The 15,106-nt window shown below is 38.8% G+C and overlaps 1 protein-coding gene across 1 annotated transcript; it reads left to right on the forward strand.

The window, feature by feature from the left end:
- The first annotated feature begins 632 nt into the window (after positions 1-632).
- Positions 633-14,363, forward strand: LOC309690804 (X-ray repair cross-complementing protein 5-like). The gene is made up of 21 exons (XM_082508166.1): positions 633-879; positions 1,214-1,327; positions 1,413-1,596; positions 2,493-2,541; positions 2,631-2,753; positions 2,997-3,176; positions 3,995-4,109; positions 7,805-7,943; positions 8,159-8,271; positions 8,435-8,497; positions 8,581-8,718; positions 8,806-8,893; positions 10,201-10,331; positions 10,562-10,758; positions 10,959-11,046; positions 11,891-11,960; positions 12,095-12,204; positions 12,420-12,516; positions 13,488-13,555; positions 13,646-13,720; positions 13,908-14,363. The coding sequence occupies exons 1-21, from the start codon at positions 865-867 to the stop codon at positions 13,920-13,922; spliced, it is 2,172 nt and encodes a 723-aa protein (XP_082364292.1). The 5' UTR covers positions 633-864; the 3' UTR covers positions 13,923-14,363.
- The last annotated feature ends 743 nt before the right edge of the window (positions 14,364-15,106 follow it).

Consider the following 15,106-nt stretch of genomic DNA (forward strand, 5'->3'; position numbering starts at 1 on the left):
TGAGAAATACAGTCAGATTAACATTTGCTAATTTGTTCTGCTGTGGCCACTTTTTAAATGTCTGATTTGTTACATTTATGGCCTAAGTTTATTTAGGTTCTAGTTGGGGTGTTAAAATACACAAGCTCTGTGTTAATGCATATATTAAAAAGACACATCTCCATGTTTAGTGATTTAAGTCTAAAGGCACAAACCTGTGAGTCATGGCTGAACATAGCTCCTGGATGATCGAAGATAATAAAATTATGTATTTAATAACCTTTCTGAGCATACAGGGCTGGTTTGAGGGAACATTAAAAGGAGGGTTTGATTTCAATATCTTGATGTAGGGAAGTCAGGCTTATTATTTCACAAAAACTATTATAATTGCAAATGAAAAATCTAAGTAACGTTAGTAAATAAAACACAAAACAATCAATTTAGGGATGACAAGGTTAAAATTTGCGCAGATTTTGTATTTTTTTAAATTATTATTATTTTATTTTAATACTTATGTTGTTATATTATTTTGTATTTTCAGTGATTAGTTAGAATTATTATTTGTATGAATTAAGTATTTCTGAAATCTTGACCACAGCTCGGAAATGTTTGCATATTGTAGGCGCGCGGTTAGCCGGAGGGCGTTTGACCTACATTTCATTTTAGCTTTTATCGGACCGCCTCTTCAGTCTTACTACCACAAAAGTGGTCTTGACATAACATTGTAATTTAAGGTGAACAACAATCAATAATAAATTCATAAGGTCTACGGAAGAAGTCTCATCGTAAATAGAAACTTAGTTTCGGTTCCTAGTTCATTGTTTCTTTCCGGATCCATAACAAAGTGACACAGTCTTTGCTTTGGTGGAGGGAAAAGAAGAAAAAATGGCAGGCTCAAAAGTAAGTTGTTTTATCTTCAATTGTTAAAGAGATAAGTCACGGACTTATACATGCTTGTTAGATACTATTCACGATATTAAATGTGCAGCTTTTATTCGTTAGGAACATTTTGTTTTTATGTTTCTTTGAACTTTTGAGACGTTTAGCGTCAGCGGCGTGTTGAGACATGTCCAGCCTGAAACGGTCACGCTCCTCATTCAGTGCATACAAGGCTCGCATACTCGTTTTATCTTATCTGCATGAGAAAGCACGACCTTAACGCAGCATTTGAGAAGTAATTTTGTGTTTTTGGCACCTCTAAGTGTCGTAAATTAAATAAGTATGTCCTCTGCAGACAGCTGTGGTGCTGTGCATGGATGTGGGGCTTACCATGTCCAACTCTGCACCCGGGGAAGAGTCTTCCTTTGAACTTGCCAAAAAAGTCATCCAGAAGTTTGTCCAGCGCCAGGTACAACTGCACATTTATAAAACAAAGCACCCTAATGAGGCTGATTTTAGCACCCTCCCAACATGCTTTCCCCTTCCTCTGTCAGGTTTTTTCAGAGACGAAGATTGAGCTGGCTTTGGTCCTGTTTGGCACAGACTCCACAGACAACCCTCTGAGCCAGGATGGCCAGTACCAGAACATCAGAGTACATCGACACCTTATGATCCCTGATTGTGAACTACTGATAGAGATTGAAAATCAGGTCCAACCAGAGAGTCAGCAGGGTGACTGTATCCTTTCTCCCGAACACGTTTCATTAATACCATGTAGAAACCTAACTCTGCAGGCAGAGCACTGTACTAAAAGTCTTGAATTGCCCATCATTTCATTATATTTGCCTTTAAAAAAAACTCTCAGATTTAGCCATTCTTATATTTTGCTTGTTCTTATGGTATTGAAGCTTGCACACAAGAATTTCACTCGCATGTACTGTACCAGTGTACCTCCACATGTGATGTGACAATAAAAGTGATTTGATTTGATTTGATTTAAAATAAGTGCCGAGATTTATAGAAAATTTGAAGCTTGAAAGTCAATATTTGGTATGACCACCAAATATGACTTTATCACAGCTTTAACTCTTATAGGCAGCTTTCTTGTAATTTCTTTCAGGAATTGTTCTCCAGGCTTCTTGAAGGACTATCAAAGCGCTTCTTAGAATGTGGGCCTTTATCCATGTTTGAATGTTTCACAGGTCAGTGTTAAGTAGCCATACAAACAATCCCCCCCAAATAAGATTCTTCTTAACATGTCCAAATAAAATCTGTGACAGACCTTCAGAAATCCTGGAGAACTATAACCCAAGCCCACTCTTAAAAAAATACAATAAAGTCTGGCTGCTTGGAATGAAAATATAAAGAAATGAAGGAGTATTGCACAGTACTATACATGATTTTACAGTTATCCAGTCCTCCTCCTTTTTTTTATTCCATGGGAACATGGATAACTTTGATTAGAACTTGGATCCTGTCTTTATTTTTCTTTTAGTGTTTTTTATGAACACTAATATATATGGCACTAGTGAGATGAAGACTGACCCTTTATTGAAGTCTGTGGGATAAGATTTTTGTGCAAATTGATAAAGTGCTTACATTTTCTCTGAGCCTCCTTAACTGCTCTGTAACAGGGCTGGATGCCCTTGTAGTTTGCATGGATCTTCTTCATACTGAAACAAAGTAAGAAACTCTCTTGTATTTCATAAATAATTCATGCACTTCACTGAAAAATAAAACCTGTATTCAGTACTTAATGGTACCTTTCTAAGGGGGAAAAAGTATGATTGTCTCAACATTGCCCTGCTGACTGACCTCAACACCCAGACCAACGAAGAAAGCCTGGAGGTTATCATCAAGAACCTCACTCAGTCTGGCATCACCGTGCAGTTCTTGTAAGGTTCAAACATAAACATTCACAATGTTTTATTACTTTATATGATACTTAAGATGATGAAAATATTAATATTTCTATGTGATAATCAATATTTTGATGATAACTGGTAAAAATGCAGAGTGCAGGAGAGGCTTATCAAACTGAATTGTAAAGCTGATTGAAGCAGATTTCATGATATTTGGTTACTTTTATCAATCTTTTAGTTTTTTTCTTGATGTAACTGTAATCTTTGGATGTCCAGTTTGCCTTTCCCTGTGGAAGAGGATAAGGAGGGTCAAGGGGATTCAGAGAGAAGAGATCCCGGTCACCCGGGGACAGGCAAAGGTCTGTCCAGGGAGCAGAAGAAAAACAAGGAATTGGTGAAAGAGATGATGCTGAGCCTGGATGTGGAGGACGGCCTGGATGAAATTCACACCTTCAGGTTAGTGGACTTCCTGTTACACTTTTGTTCTCTGGAATGGATTAATGTTCTTTGTAAATTAGGATGAACTTGATTTTTGGTGTCTTAGATTACTTGTTTTTGCCAGGTGAGTGTGCACACAGAGTAATGAGGAGCTTGCCAATCAGACTGTAAGGGAGGGGAAAGTAGAAAAAATTGCATCTATAAGATGGAGAGAAAATGTTATCATACTGTATCAATCAAGAGGATCTCTGTGAAGGGGGTGCAGGAAGTAACCAAAGTCTTGTGAATGCTTTTTTTAAAAGCAGTTATCAAGATTTCTGGAAAACTCCCCCCAAAAATTAACATTTTTCTAAAAATAAAGTGGAAAAACAACATTACCTTCAACATTTAGTATCTCCACCTGCGAAATGCGCTTTCAGTTTCAGTGCGAGAAATATCAAATTAAACATTTCTGTTCTTGCCGTATGTGATCATTTACAAACATTCAGCCAGTTCTTGCCCAATACTTAAAAAATTGCCCTCTCATTCCCATTTTCCTGCAATGTATCATGTAGTGGAAGTCTTTAAAAAAAAAAATACATTCTAGAGATGGCGCCCTTAATTGAATCATTTTTGGTACCAAGCATCGCGAAATACTTTCAGTATTGAGTCACCAATGTCTGCTCTGTTTCTAATGTTGGGAAAAGGAACATTCCTTCCTTAGATTTTCAGAGTGTTGTTTATCTTTGAGAACCAGGATAGAATCTGTGATCTATTTCACTGGACTTGAACTCAGGCAAACAGTGTTTTTAATTTATGATCAAGTTTATCTCCTTCCATGTGTTTTAATCTTGTAGGAATGCGATCGAGGAGCTGTGCATGTTCAAGCGGGTGGAGAGGCGACCCGTGGCCTGGCCCTGTCAGCTGACCATAGGCAGCTCTCTCTCCATCCGAATCGTTGGCTACAAAGCAGTAAGTTGACTGTGTATTTTAAACTTTTTTTTTTTAAAGCATGTCTAGGGCTATCTCCAAGTTACACATCAGATAGGTTGATGTAAGCCAGCTTTTAGTTGTAGATCCTAATGTGGGGTCTTTTTGAGCACTCTGGTGTTAGCCATGCTTTTACCATCAGGACATTGGAGCTATGGAATGCCAGGACTGCCATAATGAATTAATTAAATAAACCATTAAATAATTAATTAAATGTGGCAATAATTAATTAAAATTGTAAGTAATTAATTAAAATGGGAAAGAATTAATTAAATAAATATTTTTGACACATTTAATTAATTAAATTATTTCATATTTTAATTAATCATTGCCACATTTAAATAATTATTTAATGGTGTATTTAATTAATTCATTTAGGCACTATTGACTCCTTCAGTTCTCACCATTAAATAATTTATCTGTCAACCTCACCCATCAAACCGTGGGGGCGGAGTTAACGCTGATTGAGTCAAAAGCATTGCTTTGGCTTTCGGAAATGTCTGCCCAGCCCAGTCTCAAGGCAGAGCGTGGGACCCGCTCGCCTTGCAAGCAATCGAGCTGTTATTATTGCCGACAAAGCGCAGCTGCCATAATCCCCGCTGTACACTGACTTCATTTACGGAGGTTATATTTATCTGTTTTTTATTTCTTGATGTTCGTATGTGTCATACCTGTTTCAGTCGCCAGTTCTGAATTATAACTAACATTAAAAACATGTTTAAGGAGGAGAGAGAGCAAATAAATCCGATTAACATCTGATCTTTGGGTTTTTGTGTAATAATCAGCGTGACCTGTGTATAAACGCATAAACTTTATTAAAAGAAATAATGTTGGTGTTTCCGTCATGTAGTAACTGCCCTGTACACCACGGAGCAAGGTCAGCATATCCACAATATCTTCAGCTCTCTGAGTTAACCAGAGTTTAAGCATCAAACTAATCTAACGGTCATCTAGGAATAATTCACGGGTCATATCAATATGATTTTACAATATGATTATTGCCAACTATTCCAGAGACGTGAAAATCTACAGTATAAAGAACACAAAAATATAGCAGTTTAATGCAACACTGTAACAGAGATGAGCGTGTCAGTTTGTCGCAGATCAAAGTGGAATGAATGTGATTGGTCGAACAGGCGATCTGTGGTATCTGCATTTTCATCAGCGTAAGAGACTCAGCTGCAGATTAGAATAACATTTGTACATTTAATAAATCACCAAATTAATACACGCAAGAAATGATCAAACTTGTTCCGACAGTTTGAGTTTATATTCCCTCAGCTGCAGACTCGCTGCTGTTTAAATGTTTGAGAGGAAGATTAGATATAAAACAAACGTCAAACATAGACTCAGTCTACGTTCACATTTGATATGAGGCCAGCATGTATAGTGGCTGTGTCCTGTTTTAAGATCATACATGTAAAATTTTTGTCTGACCTCCGTCGATCCAGCCGCTCAGATTCCGTGGTTACCATGGTTACTGCATAAGCAGCAGTAATTTAAACAGCTGGCACAGCGAAAACCTACCGGTGACATGAGTGTTTATGTTTTTCATTTCAAAAGAACTGTCTGAATGGTTAACTGAAGTTAGCGTGGATAAGTTATAGTTAAGGAGTATCACAGATAACGCCCACATAAGCTGTGTGACTGTCCACCACTACACTAAAATAAATCGGCTATTGCTGAAATACACGTGCTATATTATAAACTATGATATAAATTAGAGCTGGGCGATATGAGATTTTTTCATATCACGATATGTTTTTTTCATTTCAGGCGATAACGATATCTATCACGATATAAGCCAAATAACTATATTTGTAAGATTTAAATGTGCCGTTGCTCACAAGTAAAATGTGAAATAATCAGCAGCTTGTTTTTATTTAAATATTTATTTCCCATAATAAGTTCAACAGGGTAGATGTACTTAAGGAACATGAGACTTTTTCAGATAAATAAAGGCAAATATTGCAAACTACACAAAAGGCAGCCGCTAAAGCGTTTAAGTTTCAAAATAGAACAAATGAAACAGACTAAATTGTCAATTCCACTTAGAAACAAAATATTAATTCTAAAAATAAATCTTAGTTTGTTTTACAGAAGAACAGACAAAACTAACTTTTGTCAATATCAAATAAACTGAGAACTAAAAGGAAATTCTCAATCTCTCCTTGTTGTATAGCTTAGCTTTTCAAACAGTTTTAACAGTTACTTTAGTCTGACAAAAGCCGAATGACGAATTAGCGCTTCCAGTCAGAGACTGAGGCTACGTCCACACGTACACGGGTATTTTTGAAAACGGAGATTTTCCGTTTTCGTTTTAAAAAATAATCCCGTCCACACATAAAGGCAGAAATGAAGGAAAACGCTGCTATGAACATGCCAAAGCAGCAGGTGGCGCTAGATTCCTAACCGTGCAGAAATACTGGCCAATCAGAAGACTAGAAGCCTCGGTGGGGAAAAGTAAACAAAGCTGGGGCATAGAAGCAGAACCGAGTCGTATGTGTGGAGGGACAGTAACTGTGTGTATATGTAAGCATTTAAACACTGCAGAGAGTAGAATTAACAGTATTGTAGAAATTCATTTCACCGAAACAATAACGTGGCGCACAGTGTGACGCATGCACCAGTTTATTGTATTTCCAGACTTGCTTTCGGCACAATTTACAGTGCACGCTACTCTGTTTTTTGTCAGACTTGAAATAGCCGAAATACCTTCACACTACGGAACTTCTATGGCTCTTCCGTTTGACAATCTCTCCGGCGTTGGAACCATCATCTGTTTTCTCTTCGGTCACGCTCGGTTGATTTTTCTAGTCGGCACACTCATTTCCTCCATTACCCGCTGGCTGCTTCCCAAACAAACACACGTGCGGCTTGGCACTTGTGCTGTACGTAACAAGTCACGCGACGTGACGCTGCGGCTGTGATTGGTTCGGCTCTGCGCTACTGAATTTGGATTGGCTGACCTTTTTTTTTTTTTTTTTTTTTTAATAAGAGGACAAGAGCGGCGAGGTCTATCGCGATAGTTTAATTTCTCTATCGAGTAAAAGTTATATCGCGATACATATCGTTATCGTTCTATCGTCCAGCTCTTATATAAATGTTATACATGTTTAGTTTTAAAGGACACCTTCCTGCCTTTACTGTCATTCATGAGCAGTAGCCTATTAGTTTTCTTCTAACATCCAGAAGTCTGCATGATGTGTTTCATAGTTTCTAACAAGCCTTTGACAGTTAAACATAACATGCCCGAAACCCCCCCCCCCCCCCCCCAAAAAAAAACAAAAACAAAACAACAATCACACAAATGATATGTTAGCCTCATTTAATTTTAGTTAAGTAAACTCAAAAAATTCTAACAGATACCTGGTGCTTAGAATACAGTTGAATAACTATTAAAAAACAGATGATGTAATATTTATGTACAGGTTGGAGAAGGTTGTACGGGGTTTGAAGAATCACTGACTGTTTTTAAATCACTGCTTAAAACTTATTTTGTTAATTCCCTTTTGCTGTGTTATGCTTATTACACTGCTTTGAGAAGATGCAGTGTATTCATGTAATTTTCTGGTAATGAGTAACTTCTGATTTCTATCTCACCAGTAACGGTCATGTAAATGTTCTCCATGTGAGGTGTTTTGTGACCTAGAAATGTTGCTTGTCGCGTCCTCCAGGTGACCGATGAGAAGCTGAAGAAAATGTGGATTACAGTTGATGCTCAATCTCACCAGAAAGATGATGTGAAGAGAGAAACGGTTTACTGCCTGGACGATGACAATGAGACAGAGGTGCAAAAGGACGACATCATCCAAGGTATGGAGGACCATTTCAAACAGAGTTTAGTTTTGCGTTTTCCCACTACCGTACTTTCCGCACTATAAGGCGCACTTAAAATCCTTTAAATTTCTCAAAAATTGACAGTGCACCTTATAATCTGGTGTGCATTATGTATGAATTCTGGTTGTGCTTACTGACAGACGGACTCTGAGCTCAGGTGATCATTTAAGTTCACTTTTTTCTGCTCCCAGGTTTTCGTTATGGAAGTGACATTGTTCCCTTCTCCAAGGTCGATCAAGAACAGATGAAGTACAAGCACGATGGGAAGTGCTTCGCTGTGCTGGGATTCACCAAACAGAGCACGGTAGTTTACTTTTCTGTGAAGACACAGATCAATTTGGGGTTGCAACAGGAGGGGCATCCAGGGAAAAATGCAAACATGCAGTGCTTTGGCAACCCCGAGTGAGTAAAACTGAAAGTAGCTTTATTGTCTAAGGCTGAGGCTGTTTTTGTTTCTGTTCTTTCAGATACGTCGTAATCAGTTTATGGGTTCTCAAATCATCAAAATCTTTGCTGCGAGGGATGATGAGGTAAGAATGGAGATAAATGCTACACGGCTGTTGAATACATGTTGATACTGACATGTATTGTCAACTTTGTGCTGCGTGAGCAGCACGCAGGAGTGGCTCTGTCGGCTCTTATCCGCGCGCTGAATGAACTCCAGATGGTGGCTATTGTACGTTACGCTTTTAACCGCATCAGCAACCCTCAGGTGGGCGCAGCGTTCCCCTGTATCAAGCAGGACTCTGAGGTGAAGAGCCGCTTTCCTTTATGTATATATTCACTACATTTGTGGCTATTAGCACAGGGCTAACGATGCTTCTCTCACCCTTTGTAGTGCCTGATGTACATCCAGCTGCCGTTCATGGAAGACCTCAGGCAGTTCACGTTTCCTTCTCTTGAAAACAAAAAGTTTACTCCATCAGGTACCGTTTCTCTATTTTAGGGGATAGGGCTGGGCCATATCATACCGTTCACGGTAATACCGGTATAATGTTGGGCAATGATAAGAAAATGAAATATCGCAATAGAATATGGGTAAAACGCGCATGCGCAGTGCCTTTGTTTTCATACGCACATGGAGGAAAAAGCGTGCCGGCGACGGAGAATGAGAAGAGCGAAAGTGGATCGTTGAATGAAACAGATGAACCAGAATTGGTTTGTAAAAATGCTGCAACTTCAGTGGTGTGGAACTGGTTTAGCTTTCGTCTGTCAGATACAGAACAAAGCACTATTTTTGGTAGAGCATGCTAGCGGGCCGTCGTTATCACCGTGTTTTTTGGAAAATACGGCACACTTAAAATCAATCCTTTGATTTTTCTGAAAATCGACAGTGCCCCTTATAATCCCGTGTGCCTTATGTATGAATTCTGGTTGTGTTTACTGACCTCGAAACGATTTTATGTGGTACACGGCGCTCGAAAATCTGTCAAATGTTTTAGTACGACTTTGCTAAGCTACGAAGCCGCACTGGTTGATGGATTGTCGGAGCATTACAGCTACCATAGTCAGGAGCCTCGCGGAGTGAGCTTCAACATAATATTACCGTATTGTGTATGTATAACCTCTTTTTAAGTTTTGTGGATATTATACATGGTTATGCTGAGGATATGTCGGCCAGTTTCAACTGGAAATGCCTTTTGGTTAAACTGATTTTGATGGGGTCGACAAAGTTGCTTGTGAGAAGGCCTTCACTGTCAAAAATATTCGCTAGTCTTAAGTTTCCCTACTGAACAACCATGTGTCCCCCCCCCCTCCAAAAAAAAAATTATATTTAAAGGTCGAGTGAATCTGCTGTTTAATTATACTTTTTTGGCTGTGAGTTTTGCCAAGATCGTCTTACTCTGCAAGTACATTTGAAGTTTTGCAAATTACTCTGCTTTAAATATTATGTATCGGTAAAAACAGAAATGATGAACTTTTGTCTATTTTGAAAGCAAGATGTCTCTAATATCACTGAAAAACAGCCTCAGTGTGCAGGCTTAATGTTTCTGCAGAAGAGATAAAGTGTTCTTTCAGTTCAAGCCAACGTTTTAGTGCATAAGCATAAATCACTGTACACAAACATCTGAAAAAAGTCATGGTTTATATTGGCACAGATTCAGAATTGCTGGTCTAATAACTGTGGCCCCACAGTTCTATGATATCGACTTCATTCGACTTGCACTGTATAGTGTAAATGAGATTAAGATGTAACCTTGAATGAGCCGTCATTGTCGTGTGATTGCTGTAGATGCTCAGCTGTCTGCTGTGGACTCTTTGATTGACTCCATGATGTTGGTAGAAGAAGATGAGAACGGAGAACAAAGAGACTTGTTCAAGCCCCATCGCATTCCCAACCCTGCCTTCCAGAGGCACTTCCAGGTACTGCAGTCCAGATTGCAATAAAGAGATTTAGTGTGGTCTCCTTTTACTTCTGAGTAGAGGCAGATTGCAACTTTTTTTGAAGAAGATGTGGAGTGTTATTTCAGCTTAGACGAAAAAGCTTTCATCTGTCTGACTACAGCTCAACAAGCTAGTAATTGACTATTATTTAGCCAGAATTGCTTCCTGCTCAGTCTCTGTTTGGCTCACCTCTCCTACCATCATTTTAGTGTCTGCACCATCGAGCAGTAAGCCCCGGTACCCCTCTTCCTCCGATAGAGCCATGGCTGAAAGCTGCTCTTGATCGTCCTGAGGTTATTACAGAACGCTGCCAGGATCCACTTGACGTGCTGAAGAGGAAATTTCCTCTCACTGAAGTGGAGAAGAAAAAGAAGCTTAAAACTAGTGCTCAGATTTTTGGCAAAGAGTAAGTTTAGCTTCTGTGACGTGGTGCGTCATGGACAATAATGCATATTGGAAAGGATTATATGATTTATGCTGTTTCATTTCACAGTAGTCTGTTGCAAGATTCATTTACATTTACTGGTTATAAAAATGTTAAAACAACAACAAAAAAAGCAGGATTGACTTTCAAGATATTAACAAGCTGCCATTTTTCATTTGAAGGTCAGAGGAGTCCGAGGCAAAGAAAGTAAAAGAAGATGAAGCAGAGGAGTATAACTTGGCCGACATTGCTGAAGGCTCTGTTACCTCGGTGAGAATCAGGGGGAGGGCTGGACGACTTAATAATCCTAGGAGATGGGCCCGCTGTGGTTGTGCTGCAGCTAGCCTCCTCCCCTATGAATATTTTTTCAATCTACATACAAAGGAACGAAAAGAGGAGACAAATAACAGAAATTAAGTCACACCTGCTCCACTTTGTCCACCATATGTCCCTCCCGCTGGTGCACTTCGCCCCTTTCATGCTTGCTTTTATGCAAGCTCGGTCCTTCCTGTTTGTCTGTCCTATCAGGTACTTAAATGGCTCTTCTTCCATCCTTCCAAAAAACATGCTGTCTTTTGAGATGTGGCAGTATTTTCTGTTGGTGGATGGGCATTTTGATGATAAAGCTCACTGAACCATTATAGGGAGGAAAATTAGTTTAAGATAAAGTTGTCACATGAATATATTTCCAACACATTGTTCCAGCAGATTGTGTAAAGGCTACAGGGCCTCTTTTATCCAGGATCCAGTTGATCTCTATTATAAGAGAGGCTGAAAATTTCTTCTACAGCATGGATGAATTAAGTCTTTGGATCTTCTTGATCACATGATAACAGCATCAAGATAGTGGCTTAACAGTTAAACTTAAGTATTTCTGAACATATAAAATGCACAAAATGTTCAATTTTGCCCTCTCGTGGAGTGGTGAAGTATCCTGAAAACACCTGGATCCACATGGATGGATATGACAGAAGTTATTCAGATATTCTCGTCAACAAACAAGCAGCAGGACATCACGCAGTGTCCTTGATGGAGATAACTATTATCTGTTCTGGATAATCATCAATTTTTTTAACTGACACGTTTTAAAACTTCCATTTCATTCCCTAACCAGGTGGGAAGTGTTGACCCAGCTCGAGACTTCCGCGCTTTGATCAAACAGAAAATTCTTCCGTTCGGAGAAGGTGAGCTCCAGAATTTATTTATTGATTTATTTATTTTTTTCCTGCCTGTACTATAAACCGTAATCACTCATGTACAGCCCCTGTAATTATGTTTATCTCTTTGTTTGGTTGCGGTGACCCTTATGTCCTTCCAGTCTGCCAGCAGCTGACTCACAGGATAGAGCAGTTGCTAAGCAACAAGAACACACAGTACTACATGAAAAGCATCACCTGTATCCAGGCTTTCAGAGAGCAATCCGTTAAGGTAAATAAACATTCACATTGCTCTTCCTTTGGAGGAGCGAATGATGATGCGGTGTTTGCTGTTGGTTTGGCGTTTTTAGGATTATGAGCCTTAATAAGATTATGACTCTGTTTCTTTTCTTGAACACACAATTATTTGCTTATGTGTCTGTATGTAGATTAGAGTTTTTTCAAGACTGTTAAACGGAATTTAAATGTTTTATCTTTCGTACTCAGCTGGGAAATGCTGAACACTACAATAGCTACCTTCAGTCCCTGAAAGGAAGCATCCCAAACAGAGGACTAGAGGTGTTCTGGGAACTGCTCGTTCAAGGTATGATACGCCATTTTAATTAGAGCTGTGGTGTTTCTCCCAACTTCGCAATATCTAACCAAGTCAAGAACACTCAGAAGGAAGTAGGTCCAATCAAGAGATGCCTTCATGAATGGAAAAACGGAGGGTTTACAACTTGGTTTTGTCTTCTTATGCTCAAGAAGAGGATGGCCAAATTAGACTTTGTCAGGAAGCACCTAACAGTGCCTGCAGAGTTCTTTGGACAGATGAAAACAAGATTAATTTGTACCACAACGAGGGACAGGTCATACCACATCATCTGTCAAACATAGTGGAGGCAGTCTTATGCCGGTGGTCACTTGTTGATTGAGGATGCAATTGCTGATAGAAACAGAGTGATCAGTTCATTATCTCTGCTCAGATCCTGTCAAATGCTGAAAACTGATTGAAGAGCAAATTGCAAAAAAAGCAAACTGCAAAAGCAACCCAAGTTTCCCAAGGGAAAGAAATGGGATAAGTCTACAATGGTCACATCAGTCACCATGTCAGTCACTCATTAAAGCAGATTTTCGTTATTAAATACAAAACTGAAACCAGACAGACCAACAAAAAAGCAGCAACTGAAGGTTGTTGAGGTGAAGGTGTAGCAGATCATCTCAAGGGAGGAAATATAGCATTTAGTGATGTCCAAAGCTTCTAGACTTCAATCTATTGGCTTTAAAGGATTTTCAGTATTGAAAACAATCCTTATATTTAAAATTATGTTAGTAAACCAGGTAGTTTTGATTTTTTTTGAGTTAGTTTTAGAATCGAGGGCCTGTATATTTAAATAATTGCAATTCCTAAACTGTTAATTCATAAAAACTATGAAAATTGTTTAAAGAAACATTGCAAACCTAAAATATTCTGATGAAAATGGTGATTTTTTCATTTTATTTTTTTGCGGGGAGAAAAAAAAGTTTTGCCTCAAATTCAGGCAGTTTGTATCTAACATTGAGTTTGATCAACAGATGGTTTAACGCTGATCAGCAAGGATGAGGTGGAAGGAAGCTCGGTCTCCAAAGCCGAAGCTAATCAGGTGACTTTAATTTGAATTTGGTACACGTATGAATTTGAGATGATCTTTAGTCTCTTTCTTTGACTGAAACTGGGTTTTTTTTCTTCTCAGTTTCTGGTTGCTGAGGAGAAGAAAGAGGAGGCAGCTCCTGCACCAGTTGAAGATACTGGAGATGTTGATGACTTGGTAAGCGTGCAGTTTTTATTTCTGACATTTCTTTATTTTTATTTAAATACGTGTTTATGTAACTGTTGTGACTCGAATGGTGTTAAAACCATTTCCTGTGTATCTACATGGGGCGTGTGTGATGTGTTGAGCTCTCAGATATAAACTCTTAGAGGTTGCATGTTTTTTTTTTTTCCTCTCTGTGCAGCTGGATATGATGTAAAGAGAAAAAAAGATGGAAGAGGAGTGTTTGCGGTGGACTCCAGAGAAATTAAAAGAATGCATGCTCTCAGTCCAGCCAGACCAAACCAGTTCAGCCGTCCATTGTTCCTTCACTCCCACTTGGAGTCCTGCCATACTTTGTAACTCTGCACTTAATGGATCAACTGTGGTTTACACATGCTGTCTAAAAGTACTTCACTTTAGAAATTACAAAAAATATTCCGCATACTTCAGGCAAAGGCTTTCTGTGTTCTGTTTGAGATTTTAAAAATGACTGCAGTTCTTGTGAGTCTTAAGGTGGTACTTATGTAGTAATTATGGCTACAGTATGCACTGAAAAATAAAGAAACCCTTATAGACTTTACAGAAGACAGAAATGCAGTGCCCAACAAACTGACAGTTTATTATGAAAAATCATTAAAAGCCTTATGGTTGATTAAGAGCGCATGACTTGCATTATATTTTTGTGTATGAAAATACTGATCGATCTTCTGACAAGATGTAGCAAAGCACAATGCTGTGACATCATTTGCAAATTATACAGTGCATAGCAAACTAAACCAGTTTTGTGTTTAAAGCATAGACTGTATAAAAAAAAAAAGAGAACGTTGCCACCATAATGCCAACCTTTGGTTTGTGGATCACCATGTTGAATCCTTGACTTTAGCACTTTGGAGCCAGAAGTGACCATATTTGGAAAAAAGGGTGAAACATGTGAGAAACTCTTGGAGAAAAAACCCTTTTTCTGAGGTGGGAATGCCAATTTAATTAGGGCCATGAGTATGCTGACAATGGTTCAAAATGGAAAAGGTTTTGTCCCACTTATCCATATACACTATATACCAAAGGTATTCACTCGTCTACCTTCACATGCATATGAACTTGAGTGACATCCCATTCTTAATGGTTTATTATTGTCAGCCTACCCTGGGCACCTGTAACAACTTCAACTCTTCTGGGAAGGTTTAGGAGTGTGTTTATGTGAAGTTTCGACCATTCTTCTAGAAGCAGATTTTTGTGAGGTCAGGCACTGATGTTGGACGAGAAGGTTTGGCCCACAGCTCACGAGTTTTTCCACACCAAACGCGCTTATCCATGTCTTTATGAACCTTACTTTGTGCACTGCGAACAGGTGTTCCCTAAACTGTTTCTACAACATTGGGAGCATGAAATTGTCCAAAATAT

The sequence above is a fragment of the Aulonocara stuartgranti genome (assembly GCF_965226115.1).
Source record: "Aulonocara stuartgranti genome assembly, chromosome: 16".
NCBI lineage: Eukaryota > Metazoa > Chordata > Actinopteri > Cichliformes > Cichlidae > Aulonocara > Aulonocara stuartgranti.